This window comes from Musca vetustissima, unplaced genomic scaffold (genome assembly GCF_032173495.1).
Source record: "Musca vetustissima isolate MV318-11 ecotype Yass unplaced genomic scaffold, APGP_CSIRO_Mvet_v1 utg3678, whole genome shotgun sequence".
In the NCBI taxonomy this organism is placed as follows: domain Eukaryota; kingdom Metazoa; phylum Arthropoda; class Insecta; order Diptera; family Muscidae; genus Musca; species Musca vetustissima.
The window spans coordinates 917668-940006 of record NW_026878205.1 but is presented as its reverse complement, the minus strand read 5'-3'; the positions used below and the strand labels follow the sequence as shown (position 1 = coordinate 940006).

At 35.2% G+C, this 22339-nt stretch overlaps 1 protein-coding gene across 1 annotated transcript in view; it reads right to left on the bottom strand.

The window, feature by feature from the left end:
• Positions 1–2015: 2015 nt before the first annotated feature.
• Positions 2016–22339, bottom strand: part of LOC133323031 (titin) — a 67755-nt gene continuing 47431 nt past the window's right edge. Inside the window, exons 9-17 of the mRNA XM_061531988.1 lie at positions 15943–16056; positions 15635–15710; positions 10323–13851; positions 8269–10241; positions 5450–5539; positions 5149–5245; positions 3250–3415; positions 2214–2365; positions 2016–2149 (exon numbers count right to left, since the gene is read on the bottom strand). Coding sequence (XP_061387972.1) covers positions 2026–2149; positions 2214–2365; positions 3250–3415; positions 5149–5245; positions 5450–5539; positions 8269–10241; positions 10323–13851; positions 15635–15710; positions 15943–16056 — 6321 coding nt within the window. The 3' untranslated portion in view covers positions 2016–2025. The remainder of the gene's footprint in view (positions 2150–2213; positions 2366–3249; positions 3416–5148; positions 5246–5449; positions 5540–8268; positions 10242–10322; positions 13852–15634; positions 15711–15942; positions 16057–22339) is intronic.

Genomic DNA, 22339 nt, shown 5'->3' with positions numbered 1-22339 from the left:
TTTCTTTTAATTTTTTTTTCTAAATTGCCGCCAGTATTGGCATACTATGTAGTAGAATAATGCACTCGGGATACTGAATGGTCCTTGGAGAGAATGGGACAAATAAATAACTAAATTAATAAAGCTTAGGCCGTTTTGATGTAAAATATGCTCCAAGGAAGTTCCAGCATTAAGTTAAAGGACACTCATCAATATGATGAACAAGAATATATCTGTTCGTTATCATAAAGGAAAACTTTATATAGCAGTAAAAGTTTGTAAAAAAAATGTAAAATGTAACAATACAGTCATTACACTTTTACCATTGTTCTTTCCTTAGTTTTTATAGGTATTTCTATTTTTCCCAATTTCAACTTAAATCAGTTCACATTCATATATTGATGCCATATATTATTTTGTCCGATTAAAAGTGAATAATAACAATACAGTCGGTTACGCTCAACCATTGTTCTTTCCTTAGTTTTTATAGGTATTTCTATTTTTGCCAATTTCAACTTAAATCAGTTCACATTCATATATTGATGCCATATATTATTTTGTCCGATTTCATGTAAAAGAGAATTGGGATATTCCCAAAGTGGTATAACTTAAAAGTGAATAATAACAATACAGTCGGTTACGCTCAACCATCGTTCTTTCCTTAGTTTTTATAGGTATTTCTATTTTTTATTTATACCATAAGGTGCGAATACTCGTTTTTACAATACCGAATTTAATGGTGGAAAAACTACTCGCAAAAAATTAATATTGAAAAAAAGAATATAAACTTTAATAAATTGGCTAAATGAAATCGAACTGTGTTGTGTACTTTTCTAAAAATTTGTTTTTTACTTATTCATTGGATGGATTTTTCCAATAGAAAAGAGAATCAACCTAATCTGACCAAATTAGGTATTTCTGCTATTAAATATCTAACCATTTAAAAAATTAATTTAAAATAATGATTTTGCTTACTTGCGTTTTAAAAATTTACTATGAAAGTTTTATATTTTTTATTTATATTGAATTAAACGATTTGTTGTTTAGACGTTGACATAACCCAACACTACTATAGGATTTGTTATACCTACGTATATAGTATGAATGGCCATTTAACAAATAATTAAAACACATAATAATATTTCGCATTGAATGTTAATATTTTATTCATTCTCATTCTTAAAGTTTAAAACATTAGTTCAATATATCGTTTAAAAAAATACATAATAATAATAGTAGAATAAAGAAAATTGAGCTGTTTTTAATGGGCAAACCTGATTTCAGTTAAAACAAAAAAATAAAATATTCGTTACGTTTTGGATTCTTAAAAAATAGATATGTATGTTCATATTAAATTCGTGTTCAACAAACAGAAACAAAATCAAATGTAATATCACTGAAATTGGTAGATAAGAAATATGTTTTAATTGATGATATATAGTTTTTTCTTGTTTTTTATATAAGATGTTAGTAATAGAAAATGATAAAACGTGAGTAGAAATACATACATATTGCTTCTTCTGTTTAAATGTATATATAGAATTAATAATTACAATATTATGAGTATCTAAAAAAATTAAAATTTTATGAATTATCGACATTCATTTTTATTCATAAAACACAATTAATCACCTGAATAGTTTTGGTGATTTTGGTGCTGAATACCAACAGTGGCCTTATAATTGAATCATTTCTTTAGAAATATTGCCCGTTGGATATCCCTTAGGTTTTTTTAATTTAAAAAATAAAATACAAATAACAACAAATTATACGAGTCCATTACACATTGGGAAGGACAAACATATTTTCTTTTCTTTCTTTAACAAAACAAATACAAAGTACTGAACACTACTCTACTCATCACTTGACCTGATACAAACATTAGAAAGTGTGGACTTTAACCAAACAAAGAAAGTATTTATTTACGTGGGATGGTTAAGGTCTTTAATAGAAAAAAATTATTTATTATTAGTAGTAGATGGGGAAGAAATAAATAAACAAATTTGTTCTTGTTGAGGTTTTAATTGAGTGAGTGCTGAAAATTGATTATTGGCAATTTCGAAAACGGCGATAGATGCTTTGCACATAAACAAAGACACATTTCCAGTCGGGTCGTTTCATCACAACCATATCTTCAACATCTAATAAGGGGGCTATGCCGGCTTTCTCACTGCAATAGCAAAATATCGTTTGTATTTATTTTAAAAATCATTTTTCAAAATATTTATACTTACTCAGCCACTGTGAAAGCTAATTCGAAATTTTCTCTTCTATTTTGTGGAGTTAGTTTACTATAATCGAAGGCATCTGGCAAGAAATGATGTATCAGGGCACAAAATGCTAAACCATCGACCCAGGACGAACTAAAGTTGGTTATTTGGACATTCTAAAAACAAATAATTTGTAAAAAATAAACAGAAAGAATAATTAATAACAAAAATACAATAACAAGAATAAGATGTTAGATTTATATAACAAAATTTTATAGCTGTCCAGTATGTAATGCAAATATTGAGTGTAGTCAAATAGTCAGCTAAGCCCAAAATTACAAGGAATTAAGATTTTTGTATCAATTTCCAAGGTTTTTCCAGATATTAAGGCCTCAATTCTTGTTTAAACAAATTTATGTTGGAAAAAAATCATAAAAGTGAAAAAAGTTTATAAAGATTTTTTTTTAATTTCCTGGAAAAAGAATCCACTTCCATATTTGGAGGCTCCATAACCATTATTTATATATTTCAAATATTTGAGTACATCTGTTTACGTTTACATACTGGAATAATAATTAATATATCTGACATGCAAGATTGTTTAACAATAAATATATAATGGGAACATATATACACAAGCTTTATTTCAAATACCAATATTTTATAGATTTGTTCAAATAAGCTGCTGCTGTTGTTGTTTAATTATTTGAAGCATAGTTTAATTATTTGAAGCATAGTTTTTTTGTAATTAATTCATGTATGAATTTAGTAAGCATTGGCGGCATTGGGCGTTTTCTTGTTAACTGAGCAGATAGATTTGCGTTAAGTAGTATTTGGTCTGAGCAAATATATATTGGAAAAACAGATTTATAAAATTAACATCAATTGAAATAAGTGGAAGTAAATATTAGAAGAAATTAAAAAAAAAACGAAAATAAAACAACACTCATTTTATTTTGAGAGATGGAGTTATTAGGGTAAGTCGCTTTTTGGATTCAACTCTCGATTTTCTCTCAAAAATTAATAAAAGGTTTTAGAAAAGTTTGTATTATTTGTATACCTCGTATTCCTTTGTTTTCGATTGACACCACTGTAGAAGCTGTTCCTTAGCAGTGGCGGCACGTGCATTTAATGAAGGATCGGTAAATCTGAATATCGGTGCATTACCGGTAGCAGATGGTGAGGCTGAAGAGCCTCCACCCGGTGTTGTGGGTGTTGTTGGAGATCTGAACAACAAACGATTTAGTTTTATTCGAATTTTTCAATTAATATTATAAATTTAATTTATTATAAGAACTAAAACAAAATTCTTGTTAACGAACATTTTTTTGATTGGCGGTTCTGTTTAATTGCTGACTTTAACAAATAGACAGACAGAGAGAGAGGAGGTTAAATAAATAACTCTACAAATGGTTTTTTAATCGTGTAGATTTCTACTACAAAATGTTGTTTTCCGAGATTAGAAAAAAAGTCTTGTGAAATAAGGGGAAAAAATAAGTGAACGGATAGAGAGAAAGTTGAGGATAGCCGCAGATCTATCTACTGCATCAATTGTTGTTTTTGTAGTATATGTGTAAATATTTATATACTTTGTATATATGTATACAATGTTGTTATTATGTATAAATTGTGTGTATGTATAAATTGTTTTTTAATTAATTAAAATATACATATTTTAATAATTATTTTAAAAAGTTGAATTTCTACATTTTAATCATTATATAAAATGAAATAATTTAAAATTAATATTACCAAACCACCTGTATAGAAAATATGTATGTAATGGATCGATCTACAGATTAATATAAATGATTTATTTTTTGTATTTGTAACAGCATGAACTCGTAATGTGTTGGAATTGAAATAGTATTCTTTAACAATACCTCATGTAATGAAACCGAATTAATAGACGTTTTTGAATTTCCATACTTTTTTAAATTCCCATGTTGTGCGAAATGGTGTGCTCAATTTCGAGCGAAAGTGCGGCTCGAAAGCATAGCTGTGTTCAATATGTTACGAAATGTGTTCAGTAAAAAAACGCATGTATCATTGGAATTTGCAATTTGTTTAACAACAAAATTGCCCTGGTTTCTACCAGAAAAAGTCTAATGATACTGGAACGTGTTAAAATAAGCATTTATGGATTTTTGAGAGAAGTTGGTCCTTTCATACACAAGGGTACCATTCCCGAAAGCCTGCAGTTAGCAGCTACCTTAAGATTCCTGGCTGTTGGTGGATTTCAGAGGGTAGTGGCAAATGATTTCATCGCACAACAATGTGTAAAATATTGTGGAGAGTAATGAAAGTCCTGGAAGACAAAGTGTGTGCAAGCTGTGGACAGCTGCAGACCTGGAGGAGCCCTTTTTTATTTTCTTTAATTTTACTATAAAAACTAATGTAAATACTGTATTTTTTAAATAAATATTGTAAAAACACGTTAAATATTACTTCAGCGTTCTTTTTCAACTTGTACGTGTTCAGAAAAACACGTACGATCTCATTTCGTTTTCAATCCACAAGGCTATATGTGCTCGAATTATATTCCCAATATTTTTTCGGAATGGAGCACAACAAATTTGGGAAAATGTTCCACATTCGAGCAAACTCGAAATGCAGCACATGGGCGAATATATTGGAATTATATTTTCCGAAAGTAATAAAAAGTATCACAACCGTAAAAAGTCTTCTAATCTAGCCTATGACTATAAAATTCGGGGTTTTATAGTTTGTCCAAGATTAAAAGTTTGAAATTCTGAACCAAGCGGAAAAGAGGTTTCAGAACGAATAAGCAGCAGATTAGGTTTTGCGATATTATATTTCATTTGGTTTTCATTACCAGCTTTTGGGAGTTGGAATGAAATTTTCACTTAAGAGTCCATACTGTAATACAAAATATTTGTTGGTATATGTATGAATGTATGTTTGCAATAAATAATGGATATTTGAATGATTCACTTACTTAGCGGATTGTTGAGAATTTTGTCTATCCAATTGCTTGAATTTGGCAAATGCTGAAACTGGTTTAGGTCCTGTTCCGCTAACGGTACGAGTTGTAACTGCAAGAAGAGGGAACGAAACGAAAAGAAAGAAGTGTTTAAATATTTGGTGCCGAAATAATTTTCCAACACAACCAGGTGTTTTTTTTATTTCTAACCCCCTTATAAGTAGGATCCATATTTCTTCTAGACTACTGGTTTCCCTCCGCGACAAAAATGCCAGATGCTATGATGTTTTGGGAAAGGATAAATGATTTCACTTACCTTTAGTAGTTGTTGTTACAACAGCTCCATCTTTACCCTTCGTTTCGGTTTTTTCGGTTGTCGATGTGCAAGACTGTTGTGGTTTTGCATCTGTGAATAAATATGTAGAGAATGCAAATGCTTCAGTAATGAAGGGAAAAATAAAGAAATAGAGAAAAGTTTGGCGACGGGAGTGTATACCCGATAATGACACGTAAAATAAATGAAAAGAATAACATGCAAAAAATTAAATGCATAACTTAAGATAATTCATAATAAAAACAAAAAAATAAACAAATAAAACATTGAATCAAATCTACAAATAAATATATATACAGCCTGGATTCGAAATATTTGCATACTTGCAAGGTGTTAGCAAAAATAAGCCACTACTTTGAAAAGGGTAGCACTTTCTGGTGTATTGAACTGCTAGAATAGGTTTATGAAGAACTCATTTTTGGAACACAGCTTTTCGAAATTGAAATATTTACATAATTTCATTGGAGCATTAGTTCTTAATGACATTCTTTATAACTCCATTCGTCAGTAAACGGATCATGCGAAATAAAAACGAAGAACAGAAAAATAACAAAAAAAAAAAAAAACATCATAATGGATCTGAAAATTCATTCCCTAAACCAAAATCATAAATTCGGAATTAAAACTCATGCGAAGCATTTTTGGCCGATCGTTCGAAAAACAAAGTTAGATTTTTTTTAATGTCAAATCAGTTCAGATGGTTTGGAAAATATTTACAAAAACAGTTGTCGTCGTCAGGGTGTTGGTTTTATTGATTGCGTTGGCAGCTTTGCAGTTGTTGGCTAATGGTGTCGTTGAAGGATTCTAATATGTACAAACGATTTTTTTCAACAGAAGGAGGGACATCATGTGGTTTATTGGTTAATTCGATCGAGTTTAATTTTTATTTAAGCTCTAATATTCTAAATATTAAAACGCAAAAGCATAATTTAATAGTTTCAAGGATTTTTCATTTGTTGTGTATGTAAATGCTGGCCAGGTGAAGAAAATCCAAATCCTAATTGTATATCCTACAATTCAAATAAAATATTTAACTATTTGTGAGATAAGAGAAAAAATTGTCGACTTCTATGTGAAATAGTGTTAAGATGAATACATTTTGGTGATGCTTTATAACTGATTTAGAATATGTGAAGCAGTTTTCAGTTATATCAGTTTAACAAAAAACAATTTGGACCTTTATTGACTTTGATGTGCTATTTTAGGAAATAACCGGGTTTAATCTGATTTTACTGAACTTTGATTTTGTTCATTAATACAAATAGAAACTACCTGGTGAATGAAATATGTTCGTTCTGTAAAACGAATTTTTCGTCAAAGGGACATATTGTCAATAAAGGAAACTTTTAAATCTTGTATTTTTGACCATGATGACGTTCTGCTTACGCATTGATGCTTGTGCACGAATATTCCTCAGATCAGGAGTTATACATATAAACATTAAAAATACCTCAAATCAAGATTATAAATATCAAATGTTTGATTGGATTTAGACTCTTAGATGAGTTTAAAATTTGATTCACTCTTAAAAGTGGAATTGTAACCAAATCGTATAAGTATCCAAACATTTACATTACACAACAAATGGAAATTTATTAGATTTTTGTTTTTATTTCAGACATCGAATTTCAATTTCGAATAAAAATACATATTTACAGAATTTTGCAAATTGGTATATCATCCAGGGCGGTCTGTGTCCACACACACACACTCATATATTTATAGTACACAACAATTGGATATGTTAACGGATGTTAAGGAGAATGAATTTAACCAACAAACAAAGTTATATAGGAAGCGAAAACGAGTTGTTGTTACGGGCATTCGATTTTTAACGATTGAAACAAGCAAACGATAAACACTGTCGATATCGATTGGAGACTTCATGCTTGAACTATTTATTATTGGATTGGAAAATAGCGCGCGAAGGACAATTACACAATTTAAAGGCACTAAGTGGCGTGTGTGACTCACACAAGTGGTAGACTCACAAGTATCTGTTGGAAACTTAAAGGCAACACATATGCCGGCTTTCTTGGTCTATTTGTTGTTTTTGTAGTCTTCTGCTCATCCACTCGAATATTGTGATAACGCGAGGATTGTAGTCAGTGCCAGCGACAGATAAAAAAGTTACCGATCAAGTTTCGATTGTGGTTATTGTTTTGTGATCGTTGGATAGTGGAAGGGTAGTGGCTGTTGTTGACGGTGATTGTGTTGGTAAATAGTAACATTTAACGGTAATTTAAATAGCGTTGTGTTTTCGTTCATTTAGCTTGACTTGCGGAAGTGTTGACATTTTTTTAAATAGGATTCTCTATTTTTTTGTTTAAACAAAAATAAAAAAGCATCATGAAGTCCCTCAACTTCTGTGATATAATAGTGAAATATTTCACTTCTTGCCAGTCAGTGTCACTGTCACTTCGTCACGGTTGTCTCGTCGTTGTCATCGTTGCATAATCACACATGATAATAAAAAGGAAACGTAAAAGAGTAACGAAATTCAAAACGCTTGGTGGGAGGGAAAAAGAAGAAGTAACAAAAACTATAACTAACTATACAAATGTGCTGGTGGGTGGAAGAGGGAGGATTTTTCGGGGATTGCCGTCCTGTTAGAGATGGTGGCAAAGATGGCAACATCAGGTGAGGTGATTAAAACATAATCACTTTGGAATGATGGCTGGTGGTTCTGGTTTCTTTTCAGTTTCTTCAGATTAAGCTTGAGATGTATTGTGTTTTGGCATGCCCGAAAGCCGGCAGAAATGGCAGAAACAACAAACTGGTTATGTCTATTAACTATGAACCCATTATCAACTGTTCGAAAGCATCTTCGACATTGCTTTCGTCCAGTAAACGTAAATTGGCTATGTGTGGCATTGTGGCACTGCGTGTCAGGCCACCACTAGGCTGGATGACTGTGGTGTGGTGGGAGCCCATCGATTTGCGACTGGCTGAAATTTTCTCGCTGGTCTTGGTGCGATTTATGGTCGACTTTTTGGTTTGCTCAACCACCGTTTGTTCAGTGTTTACGGGTGACTTCTGGCCGGAGAAGTAGGCGGCAACGGTTCTCTGTTTTTCTGTAACCTCTGTCTTGTCCAGACCAGCCTCGTACATTTTCGGTATGCTCAGGGTGTGACCAGATTTGGTACGTCTCAATTCATGTGTGGGTGATGGAACGAATTTCTGTGCGGATGCTTGATTTTGCAGGTTGACTATTTGATTCCATGAATCGGACTTACTGAGCTTATTCGGTCTGATCACGGGCTCAAAGTGAGATCTGTTCTCCTCGGGGCGTCGAGCAGACATTGCTGTGAAGGCATGAATGTTATTGTAGACGATATTTCGCGGTATGTATTCCTCTTCGGGTTCTGGGGAAGCAGGTTTCTCGATTACCGTGGGTGCCTTCGTGCTGACAGATGTCTTTAGAATCGATTTTGTGGCAGTAACTTTAACGCTGTTAGTGTGGTGTTCTGTTTTAGAGGTGGCTAACGCTGTGGTCGATGTCGTATCGGCTTTGCCCAGAGGGTTTTGATAAGAGTTCGGTGTGTAATGGTGTCTCTGTGGTGGTCCGAACTTTTTCAAAATCGGTTGGTTTTCGTCTTTGGGTAGAGACGATTTTACAATATCCGGAGTATCCGGGGGCGCTGAAGATTTGTATATCTGTTGCTGTGGTTGCACTGTTGTCTGTTGGCTTTCCATGGCAGTGACGTGGCGTTGTTCCATTTTCTGATATTCCACAGTATTTCCCAAGCTTTTGCGGCGAACGTCAGTTGTTTGACGTTCGATTTTCTGCTGCTCGACTTGACTGATGGCATTTTCCTTGCCAATACTTGCCTTTCTGCTGGTGGCTGTTGTTACACTCTTTACATCCTGGTAGTCCTCACTAACAGACTTTCTCATCTTAGCCAAAGAAGTTTTGGTGCTAATCTTCTCCTGGGATAGTTTCGAGGCTGAAGATGCTACCGTTTTCTTAGTTTTGGTTGGGGTTGCAGTTTTTTCTGGCACTGATATCGCTTGACTAGTTTGCCCCACCGACATTTTTGGTTGGTTAGTGGGTACTTGAGAGGGAATTTGTTGTTTTTGAGGTTGCGATACTTCGTAATTATTGTTTTGTTGACTGGACGGGTATGAAGTTGGATATTGTGGTGGATTGGTCAAATTTGTTTTCGTTGGGGAAGGCTGTGGTACCTGAGAAGTGGATTGGTATTGTGCTGTTGTTGTTGTCGTCGACGGATAAGGAGCTGGCGTAGAATTTGTATAGGCAGCCGGTGAAGATGGTTGATATTGGGTCGGCACTTTGGGTGTCGTTTGGGATGGCAATGGTTTTTGCTGCATAGTGCTTTGCGAGGTCGTCATTGTATGACTTGCATAGTTTTGAGTGGGAGCTGACTCATAGTAGGTTTGACCTGCAGCTGAAACAATGGTCGGCTCATTAATAGGATTTGTGGTCCAACTGGTATTTGGCGAGGGTACATGATTGGTATATACCATCGGTGCTGTTGTTGTTGAACTTATGGTTGACGTTTCACTGGTGTTCCTTGATCGCCTCACCGGTACTGCGTCGCTACTGCGGCTGTACGATGAATATCTGCTTTGATCCTCATCATCGGTGGTATCATCCATGGGATATGTGACTACATAGGAGGTTTGAGTTTCACTCACATAAGGTGTAGGAGATGCACATTGTCTAGGAGGGTATGTGGGTGCTTGACTTTGGATGATCACGGGCGACTGTTGTTGTGGTGCGGGTGGCGCACGTTTAGCTAGATTTTCCAAACTTTTGTACATCATCGGTTGTTTTCTGGGCTGACCATATGGAGTTGGTGTAGCCTGAGGTTTCTGTGGCCCGCTTTCGTACAAAGGCTTACGATTCGGTTCGAAGTTCGTCAAATCTGGGAAGATGGGATCTACCATGGGGGCTTGGTAAGCACGGCCATCTGGTGACAGGCAGGTCTGTGGTGATGTTACTGCCTCTGGACGTTTGGTAGTTTGCAAGGCCTGTGGACGTTTAGTATCGCCATTGGACTTATTGCCAATATTCTTCATTGTGGAGAGAAGGCTCTTCGCCGCTTTGGAGTTCTTGCCATACACTTCATCGTCACTCACATGGCCCGCACGCCTGCCAACTGTAACGGCGGTCTGGGATTGTGGCTTGGCCATGACTTTGCTGACTGCTCTGTACTCTGTCAGATTGTCTGAGTCCAGGTCATCGTCTGTGTAATCGGTTTGTGGGTGTTGTTGCATTGCAGGAATGCTGGGACTCGTGAGAGCACTGTCCGGTGGACTCATCACATCTAGAGTAGATGATGACATATACTCCCTAGCGGGTTGCGCCTGCAGTTGTTGTTGTTGCTGCTGCTGTGGAGGACAGTATGATGGGTTTGAACTGGTCAACACCAAAGGCACAGCCTGTGGATTGGTCAGGGAGTCCTCGCGAGAACGAGAATAAGTAGCAGTCGATTCCATGACAGCTGTGGGTAAACATGGATAGCTCAAGTATGTTGGCTTCGAGGTGTGGTTATTGTACACGAAGGAGATATTTGTGGGTGGTGGTGGTGCCGGAGCAGCCGTTGCCGAATAAGACAATGGAGGATTTGTTGCTGTGTATGATAGAGGAGGATTGGCGGAATAGTCATTATGATGATAGTTACGCTGAACACCGTATGGGTCACTGGTGTTTGGCAACGATGGTCTTTTCTTAAAATCGTCATTTGGAGGCATATTTACATTAGATGTCCTCAGGGAGTGGTGTCTCTGTAGCATTGCTCCATTGTTGTAGTTGTCGTATTTGGAACGTTCTTCAAATTTATTAGCTTTACTCTTAAAACTACTGGAATCCACAGTGGGCTTTGAAGTCCATGGCAAACCAATGGGAGATTTAGAAGATGGCGGAGGTGTTGTGATAAATGAATTATCGGGCCTTGTATGTGGTGCATAGCTACTGGGTGATAAGGGTTCATGTGATCGGCTACTGACAGCTGAGGGAGCTTGCCAACTATGTGGGCCTGTAGGTAATTGCGGTATGGGCTTGTAAATACCTCTTTGCTGAGTGTCCCCGTTGTCGATGGGCCTAAACACAGACTGAGGCGCATGTTTGAACTCATTGATTGGTATGGGTTTGGGAACATTCATTTGGGCGGCATTTTGTTGTGCCGCCCGTTGATTACGCTCCCTAATCTCCCGTTCGTAGTACTCTCTTTCCAAGCGTTCTCGTTCCATTCGCTCTCTTTGTTGCTGTTGGCGCAGCATCTCCAATTTTTCACGTTCCCTGCGCTCAGCCTCCATGCGTTCGTACTCCAATTTTATTCTACGTTCCTCGGCTTGGCGCTGTGCTTCCTGTTGTAGTCGTTGAGCAATTTGTTGATTGGTGCTCATGTAGTTCTGTACCGGAGCTTGAGGCTGTTTGTGGACCTGTTGTGTTGCAGGTCTCGGATGTATGTGTGAGGGAATTTGTGGGGGCTTGGCGGCTGTAACTGTACCACTGCCGCCCGCCTCAAAGGTGTGTTTTAAAGAACCAAATTTAGTTGTCCAGTTCGACACGGATCGAGAGTTGGTCCAACCCAGTCCGGGTTTATCACTTTGTTTGTTGATGAAGGCCAGGAATTTGCGATCGTTTTCCGTTTTCGGCTCAAAGGGTGGCACGACATTTGCCACTCTCTTCTTGACGGTGGGATGAACTGTGCGTTTGAGGCCAATGGTGTGCGATCTATCTTCGGCATCTGAATCTGTATCCATGTCCGAATTGAACCGCTTCGTCTTTGCAATATCAATGGTGTTTGCCCGTTTCATAAGCTGCTTCTTATTTGTAAATCTGGCGAACTTTGAATTTGTATCGGAGGAGACGTTATCTGCATTGCGCTGCTCAACATAGGCAGCTTGTTGTCTATCGACTAGAGTCTGCGGAGCAGTTGAACTATCCTCATAAGCGGTTGAAGGCAATCCAAAACTCACCGAAAAATCTCCAGATACTGGTCTACGTTTTCCCGCAGTTTGGGAGTTGGGATGCAGATGGCTGTTGCTCGGTGCAGAATTTTGCGTGTAATTCTCGTTGAGGAAATTATTTTGTCTCATTGTCGAGCTATTGTTGTGCATAAGAATGGAACCAGTGGATGCATTTTTCTCCAGGGGGAACCATTGTGGAGGTGAATTGCTATTAGCAGCCTCGGGAGTTGTGGCTTGGCAAATATTCTCCATTATCAACATGTCCTCCATGTAACGTCGGGCATCGGCCAGCTCCTCACGACTAACACCCACCGTGTGGCGATCAATACGATTGCGACGTTTGGCGAATCGTTGTCGATTTGATCGATGGGCATCTGCCTCCGGTGACGATGTTTCACCGTAGACAGCGTCGTGACCATCGAGTTCCGACATGGCTGCAGCAATTTCAGCCAATTTTTCCGGCGAAGTAAGACCTGCTTGCAGCCGACCCACCAAAGCCAACAGAGCTTTGCGTTTTTCCGTATCCACCGAAATGTCTTTGCCTTCCTTAAGCGACGCTTCCAAACGGCTAAGGGCACAGGTGACATCGTCGATGATGTTTGAATCACTCTTCATTTGCAATTGATCGCGCAGACCAGCCGCAATGAAACGCAAATCTTCGCCACTCTCTGTACCCGAATCTTCCTTCTGAGGCACACCTAGTCGATCTACTTGTCTTTGGGAACTACTACTACCGCTAGTGTTGTTGTTACTACCTAATGCTTCTAACGAGTTACTACCTAGATCCCTAACCATAGTGTTGTTGCCTGCAGTCACTGTCACAGTTGGATTGCTAGTCTGGCCATTGGCCAGATGCGTAGAGGATTTCTGTTTGTTATTCGAAGGAGCGTGCATTTGACTACGATCACTACTGAGTTTAGAGGTTGCTGCTGGATTACTGCTATGTTGGCTGGCCAGCTTTTGATTATTTGCCTGATGGACTTGCATCATTTTATTTTGTTGTTGGTGCATCGAGCCTTGTTGCGTGGGCATGGCAGACGACTCACCCTTTTCCGGGCAGCTATCAGTGGTTTCTTTGCCGGAATCTGTGACGTCAGATTCCTTTGTTTCTGCTTCTACCTTTTGGACTTGTTCTTCGGAACTGTTAGTCTCAGCTGGTACTACGTCTGGTGGCGTAGCTGATGTTTTCTCTTCCTTTTCGACTTCCTCGGTCTTCTTCTTGGGTTCCTCCCCCTTTTTGGGGGTCTCTGTGACAGTTTCCTGAACCTCTTCCGATTCGGATTCTGTACAGGTTACTTCCTCTTCGATTATTTCGTATTCACTGCTGGCACTGCTTTCACTCCTCTGAACAGGCGATTTCAATTCTTCAACGCGTTTTCCAGCGGCTACAGCAGCAGAAGCAGATTCTCCTTCTTCTTTGCCTGTCTGCTGGCAACTGTTCTTTTCTAAATATAGGAAATTTATGAGCCAACGATTAAAATAAAATTTTGTAAAAGCGAAAATAACAAACGAAAACAATAACACAACAACAACAACAACAAGGAAAAAATAGAGAAGAAGGAGCATGATGAGATCTTGAGAAGATCGCTTTATGATGGTATTGGGGCGAACGAGTGAGCGAGTAGTCGTCGATCGTCTGATTTTTGTTTGTTTTTTGCGATTTGTCTGAGATCTACAAAGGCCATCGGCAAGGCCTTCCCCGATGATGCTCTTGGTCTCGTTTTCTCTCAATCCCCTGCTCTCATTCTCTTTGTTTGTGGACGGACGTAACGATGAATGTTTGACATGATTTTCAAATATTCAATGTGAAATTCACATTTTCTTGTTGGTGACGATGCTGACGATGATGGTGGTGGTGGCGTGGTGTTGTTGTTGGTGGTAGTGGTGGGTGGCACTTGTGGTGGGTGGTTATGGTGATCGAAACAATGGACTAACGAATTATTACGAACGAACGATTTGAATGATAGAAACGCGTCACACACACATGGTTGTTTGATTGATTGATTTTGGAATTGTTTTGTTTTTGGTTTTCTAGGTTCTCTGGAATAGAGAGGAGTACAGTGATCGAAACATATCCAAATAGTGACAACGAAACAGGAAAATAATAATTAAAACAAAAGTATTTTCAATGATGATGCTTACATCTTTCCTACGACTATTGTAATATGCACACAGGCACACCTTGCTCACGCGTGTCCACATACACACACGCGTTCACATCGAAATATGGATGTACGTGTGTGTGCCGAACAATGGAAATATTGTGGGTGGGTGGGGTGTGCTTTGTAGTGAGTGGGGTGTAGTGGCGGGGTACCACCACCTATGGCCAAAATAATAATTAGTTTTCTTGTTTTTTTCCTGGTTTCTCTGTACAGCTCTCTCAATTCTTGCTCAAACTCTTTCTCTCACTGATTTCGCCGATGCCAAATCAATTGGATTTGAATTTTAATTAATATCTAGAATGGAGCAAATATACAGAGGAATCCACATATTAACGAACATTTATATTCCGATATTGAGATTGTCGTTGCATTGTTGATTGATTTCAAGGGCATGGGCGTTAAATAGGACAATGGACATTATATTCTTATATTCCAGGAATTCTTAAAGATAATTTGCATAATGTTAACGCCAAATGTTGTCGACGCAAGTTGGACATGTGCCCTTCATTCCATGAAGGATACAAAAACAACACATTTTTTCGAAAAAAAAGGAATTTAGTTTGCAATTTTTTTGTTTGGTAAAAATAATTTTAATCAAAGTAATTGTATAAGTCACCTGAAAAGGAATACCCAATTTTAAATACCATCACCATTTTTTTTTAATATCAACCTAAATTTTGATTGAAATAAAAGGCACATTTTTTTTCTTTCTCTTGCGAGAAATGTTGTAAAAGGTCTGATAAAATGCAATTGAAGTTTTTTTAACGTCATATGAAATGTAAATAGCAACAAAATCGTGGAAACAATCGATGTTATCAATTCTTTTTTCGAATTAGCACAAAGATTTTTTAAAGAAAATTTTGCGTCGTTTTTCATTCCATATGACGTTATTTATCTGGTAATTTGTCATATCCTGGCCATAGGCATTTCAAAAACTCATAAAAGTTGAGTTATAAAAATAGCCGACAGGCTTTAAATAAACTTCAATTGCGTTTTTACAATATCATCACCTATATACTTTGGTTAATAATAAAACGTCAATAAAAATGGGAAAATAATCAAATACCTGCACGGTCAGCCATAAGTTCCCTCAAACGTGATCTGATTTTACGGCGTTCTTCGTAAGTTTTAGCTTGTTCCAACTGAAAGAAAGATAGAGAGCGTGAAAATTTTATTTTAATATAACAATCAATCAGTCACTCAAAATTATAACTAATAACTGTAAATCATTCATTAATTAAGAAAACTTCCATTATGTGGGGCAATTGATGAAAATTAAATTATTGATGAGTCATTTAGTGGGGAGTGAGGGTTTAATTTGTTTCCAACAAAGGTGTTAATGTGTTCATGCTGTTAGTTATTTGTTATGCTTACCAATTGTTTTAGAATTTCTTCGTCCCAGATCTCCTCGATATCACAAGTTGTCTCTATAACTGGTGAAGAAGAGCTTCCCGATTTAATGGATTTCGTTACACGTGTAGTTTTTACCTGTAATAACAAGAAGAATTCAAATTTAAATTTTAATTCACTTTATTTATTTTTAGACATTTTATATATAATACAGTTGGGAGAAAAAACAGTGGTTGCCAGTGTTATAATTTTAGGAAAGTGTGAAATACATGTCGAGGATTATATTTTTCCCAGTATAAAATCTTATTTTAGTGAAAATGAATTGAGATGTTAAATAAATATTTCAACAGCATTTGAGAAACATAATGGGGATACAAATCAGAGACTGTAAATGCGCTCGAATCTAATTTAGCGATTTAAATATTTAAAAGGTAAATATTTATGTTGTTTCAAAATATTTATTTTTTTATTTTGATTTAATTCGAATCTACACTACTTTCAACAACTCTTGAAGATATAGCCGATTTATTGTGCTAGCATCAAGTGACGTCTTTAAACGCATTTTTCTCCAAACAGCGTTATTGCGAATGGCGGGCACGATAACTCAAAAACTAATAATCCGATCGATTCCAAATAAATCCAATCGGTCAAGATCCTTATTTTTATTTTTTAACTTGGTTTGTGGTAAAAAATAGGCGATTTCCCAATAATATTTTTCCAAAGGTCCGCCATTTTGTTGATTTTTGAGCGAAGTCAATAACACTGTGATACAAAACAAAACTAAAATTTTTTTCAGGAGTTCTAATGTACCAATACTGTTTAGTTGGAGTCCCTGGACCACGAATATACCTTTGGTTTTTCTGGGTCACTTCGAAAATTTGTTTTATAACGGTAAATGTAGGAAAAAACGTGGTTCCATAGATTTTCACTTTGAAACGCGTATAACTTCTTTTCTTTCTAACGGATTTTTATTATTCTTTTTTTTCATTCGAAGTGTAGAATTTTATCTTTCAAACAAGATATATATTTGGTAAATCGGTTGAGGATTGGCTGAGTTACAGCGGTTGAAATGTGAAAAATACGCATAAAATGGCAAAATTTATTTTTCTTCGGACTGTACGATGAAATTATGATATCAAGCCATATAAGTTTTATTATATTATGGGGAAGAAAATAAAATTAGCTTTCGAAAATGATAAAAATCAAAAAAATCGGTTAAAAAATGGATGACTTATACACATTTTTGTATTGATTATATGCATATTCTCTAAAGGAAATATGGGTCTGTATCGTTTCCTTTTACAAACCGTTATGTTTGTAACAGGCAAAAGGAAATGAGATAGACCCATATTTCCTTTAGAGAATATGCATAGAATCAATATGCATATTCTCGAAAGCTAATTTAATTTTCTTCCCCATAATATAATAAAACTTATATGGCTTGATATCATAATTTCATCGTACAGTCCGAAGAAAAATAAATGTTGCCATTTTATGCGTATTTTTTCACATTTCAACCGCTGTAACTCAGTCAATCCTCAACCGATTTACAAAATATATATCTTGTTTGAAAGGAAAAATTGTACTCTTCGAAAGAAAAAAAGAATAATATAAATCCGTTATAAAGTAAATAAGTTATTCAAGTTTCAAATGGAAAGTCCATGAAACCACGATTTTCTCTATATATACCGTTATAAAATTAATTTTCGAAGTGACCCAGAAAAACCAAAGGTATTTTCGTGATCCAGGGACTCCAACTAAACAGAATTGGTACATTAGAACCCCTGAAAAATTTTCGTGTCGCACAGTGTAATCGTAGTTCATACGAGAGCCTGACATGTACCCTCTCTAACACCGTTGGAATTTTTGCCATTTCACATGCTCAAAAATAAGGACTTTTTATTAATCCCATAAAACAATAACAAAAATTTGTGTAAATTATTTTTCTTTTCCTTTAAATCTTCAAATATACATCTGCAAAATTACAAACCTTAACAAGCTTTCGTAATGATTTGCCAGTCCATTGAATATCTTGAAAATTTAAAGTCGAGGGGAGGGGGAGGTGGTCCCTTAATATTTAACATAAATCCTTAAAAATAGTATCGATCGGTTCTAAATATTTTTAAAATCAACGTGTAGGATATGTAAAATTTATTCATTGAAATATTTGCCATTTCACATTCTCTTTGAGTAGAAAATCTCCCTACCAAAAAACAATATTGACTTTAAGTTTTAGGTTAGGATCCCTCTTATTCGGTATTTTGTGGACATTTTTAACCATATAAGGCACTAATTTGATTTAAAATTTTAGGCTTTTATTGGGTGTCAAATCGTCCATCCAAAATGGCAATTTCAAAATGTCAGTGTACTTTGTCAGATGTTGAATTTTGTTTGAAAAAATCAAAATATGTAGTTCCTTCACTTAAACCATTTTGATATATCTGAAAAAATCAATGTGATATATTTAATGACCATAAAAGGCCATCAACAACATCAATTGTCCATTCAGTATAGGAAATTCTTGAGAATTCCGCAAAATGTTCACTGCAGAAAATGACAGATAAGCTAAACACAACTAAGCAGCGAGAGGATTATAATAATGATGATGAATGATCGAACGAACGAACAAAATGTTCATTAAAATCGCATTTGTTGTTATTGTTTTGTCTTGTTTATATTGCGACGTATTATGGATTGAAAATATTTGCACAAGTGTATAGGAAAATTATTGCGACGTTGTTTGTCAGTATGTGTACCCTGGTGGATTTACAGCCCACGTACACAATGTTGAAATAAATAAAAAAATAGGTGACATAAAAACGTAATGAATGGCAACTGCGTTTTTATACCAATATTTTAATGGAAATTAATTGTCCATTACAAAAAAAAAAAAAAAAACAAAGAAAAAAAGAAACAACAACAATGCCATTAAAATGCCCCATCACCAAAAGTTAAGGAACCGGAAAGAAATCAAACGAAACGAAAACACATTAGCCTATGGGCCAACAATTAATCACTCACTCGCGCTGCCTCATGTTGGGAATAAATAAAAAACAAAACAAAAATCGAAAGAAAAGAAAATGCAATGACGGTAAACCAAAAAATAAGAAAAAAAGAAAACGAAAACAAAACTAATTTGACGCATTGAAATCCGTTTAATTTTAAATTTACACCTCTTGGTTGGCCACGATCATCAACGGTGGCACTAGACCGCCAACGACAACATGCCACAATTTGTAAAACGCTATGTGGTCAATAAGCCAGTCAGTCGTCGTCGTCTTCATCGTCTTCTCTTGATCGATTGTCGAGTAAAATTTTCTTTTTTCTTCTGATCATTTTTTTCTAGTTGTTGTGAATAGAGATGAAAAAACATTCGAAAATTTTGGCATGATTTGAACATTTCCTATACTCCTCGAGAATCACAATTAATATTCTACACACAGAAATTCTACGTCACTTTTCAAGACGAAATGCTATTTAAAGATATCGCCCACAAATACATACGTCTGGCCTTATTGGGAAATAGTTTTGTGAAATTTTGTGAAAAATTGAATGTTTTCATTTGTAATAGGCCTTACATTTATCGGAAGAGAGGGGGCGATTTATGGCAAAGGTATGGTATTGTACGGTAAGTGGGTGTGAAAATGTGAATTGCAAATATGTTTTCAAAAAATATTTGAAATAAAACTACAAATACAAAATCGAAAACAAACCACCTGAGTGTGAAGAAAATTGAAATTTCTCATTTCGAAAAAAAGGGTAAATAACCTATGTGACATTTTTATTACAAATGAAAATAATCATAAATTAAAGATTTGAGATTAAAAGACATAAATTAGTCTAATCGTAGATAATATCAAATGATTTATACCATCTTGGTCATATGTATTTGTTACATTTAGATATTCTATTTCGGAGTGTTAGAAATAATTTCCTAAGATCCAATGATAAGAATAAGAATCAATTGTTTCAGATTAAAAAAAACTTTAAATGACGAAATCGATCAATTCACATCACACTTTTTTAGTATGGATGTTACCCTATATAACGTTGCCTCCACATATTTGGAATTTTGAATACAGTTTTCAATCAATTTACTATAAATAATCAATATGGGTCCATTTCTTGGGATAGGCCTCTTTTAAAGGCACCTCACCAATTTAGGTACTTTTTTAGATTCTTATTGGATAGAAAATCTTTCATTAATAAAAACTATCAGCATTGACTAAGGTTTCGGATTATTCCACATTTAACCCCTCATTACGTAAATTGACTATAGTTCGATATTTTAGGTTTATTATTTGGTGGTAGCCCCAATATAAATGTCAGGAATTTTTTTTCCTAATATTTGCACCAAATTTGTATTTACAACCTATTTTTAATATCAAAATTATTTGATATTAAAATGACAGACAGACAAAAACTGGTTTTCCGCACTTATATCCACATGAATCGCTTCGAAATGGGATTTAAAGACGATTTGTAATTTTTTTAAGTACTTCTGAGAAAACTCATATTTAAATACATTAAAATTGCTCCTTTCACGATTCCGAACAAATCCAATTAAATCATCTCTCCTGGTATACAAATATTTCTTAATTCATTTTGTACTCATTTATTGAAATGAAATTGTGTGCATTATTTGTTTGTATTTATTTTATCATATTAGAATCTACAATTTTTATCGCTTTCCAAAATGTATATTTTTAGAAACCCAAAAATATTTTCGGTGGAAACAATTTCAGTTTTCTTTGCTGAATTTGTGAAATATTTTGTTTAATACCAATACTACCTGTATCTGATATCATCCGTTGATGCACGTGTATTAATGTTTATTTAAGTACACACGTATAAAGATATTGTATATGTATACACATTTTTATACAATTGGATATATGTACAAATCTGAAAAATAGGTATATTTAGTGCGTGCATATATATATGCAAAAGAGATCTAGGAATGCATGCAACCGCAAATGGCACTGCATGCTGTGCTATACTTGGCGGCGGTAGCCAGCCATACCCCTAGTCTAGCCTATTTGCCGCTCGGCGCATGCAAGTGAAGATGCAGCAGCATTCAAGTGTGTACTCAACACCGAAATAAACGCACAAAATTTAGATTAAATTTGTAATCATTGCAATGTTTATATTTAGAAAACTATTTAGGGCTTCTCCGAAGTGAAAACAAACATAAAACATGCATTTTTTAGTTGCTCTGTTTCTTTTTTTGAAACGATTTTTGGCGGCTAGTTTTTTCTTCTAATTTTGTATTTTTAAGTTTTTTCTTTGGGTTTTGAATCGCACCACTTCCTTTTTTCTACACAAAAAAGAAAAAAACGATCAAAGCATTAGAACTATTTTTGAAGTTATTTTTGTATGTGTGATTTTGGTTCCATCCGATGGCGTTTTTGGGCGAAGAGATTTTTTTATTGGACACAATGTTTGTGTGAATACTGTTTTCTGCTAAATCCTCCAAATGACGTAGGAAATAATTCAAGGGAATTTATTTTATTTCACTGATATATAAAATATAGTATTTTTCATTTTAATAATTATAGATAAACAAAGAAGCGGCAGCGACAGCATCAGCTGAAGGCGCATGATAAGCTGTTGGCTTTAGGCCAAATTTATAATGGAAGAGTAGATTGGTTTTATTTTAGGGCGATGATGATGTGCCAAAAGAAAGGAAAATACCAAAATACTAAAGGAAAAAAAATTAAAACATTAAAAAAATATTTACATATTTTGTGATTAAAAATTAATAAATTTAATTTATATCAAAGAAGAATACAAAAAAAAAAACAGCGTATAAAGTGATGGACCAGATTTCGTTAAGTAAAGTGTCGTAGTAAAAAATCATGTTTTCTTCCTCAACTGCTCTTAAAAAAAACGCATTAAATACAGAATGATATTTGAAATTTGACGTAAATGCTTGGCGTATATATATGTATCAATATGCCTCTTCTGGTATATTCGCACGAATCGAACATTGGAAACAATATGTGTGCGTAAATAATCAAGCGTTAGCTGGAAATTTTTAGGTTTATTAGTTGTGCGTATATATAATTATCTTTGATTTGTATTGCGTTAGCTGATTTTTCTGAAATTTTTTCCAGATGTTGGTATTTTTACCCTAATTTAATATATTTTTTCCAGTTTTTTTGGCTGTGACTCCAAAACGTTTTGAGATAACCCCATAAGTATATGTACATTTATAACGTTATCTTTGTATTGTATTGTGGCACAAACAATTTTATTTTGTCGAACAAAATGTCAATCTACAAAGAAAATGACCGGAATATTTGTTCAATGTTCGTATGATTTCGTACCGAAAAATCTCAATAAAATGACGATACGTCTTTATGAGGCCGAAAGGAAGCCTGTCTTTAGAGGACCGGGATTTTCAACCGGGAAATGGACG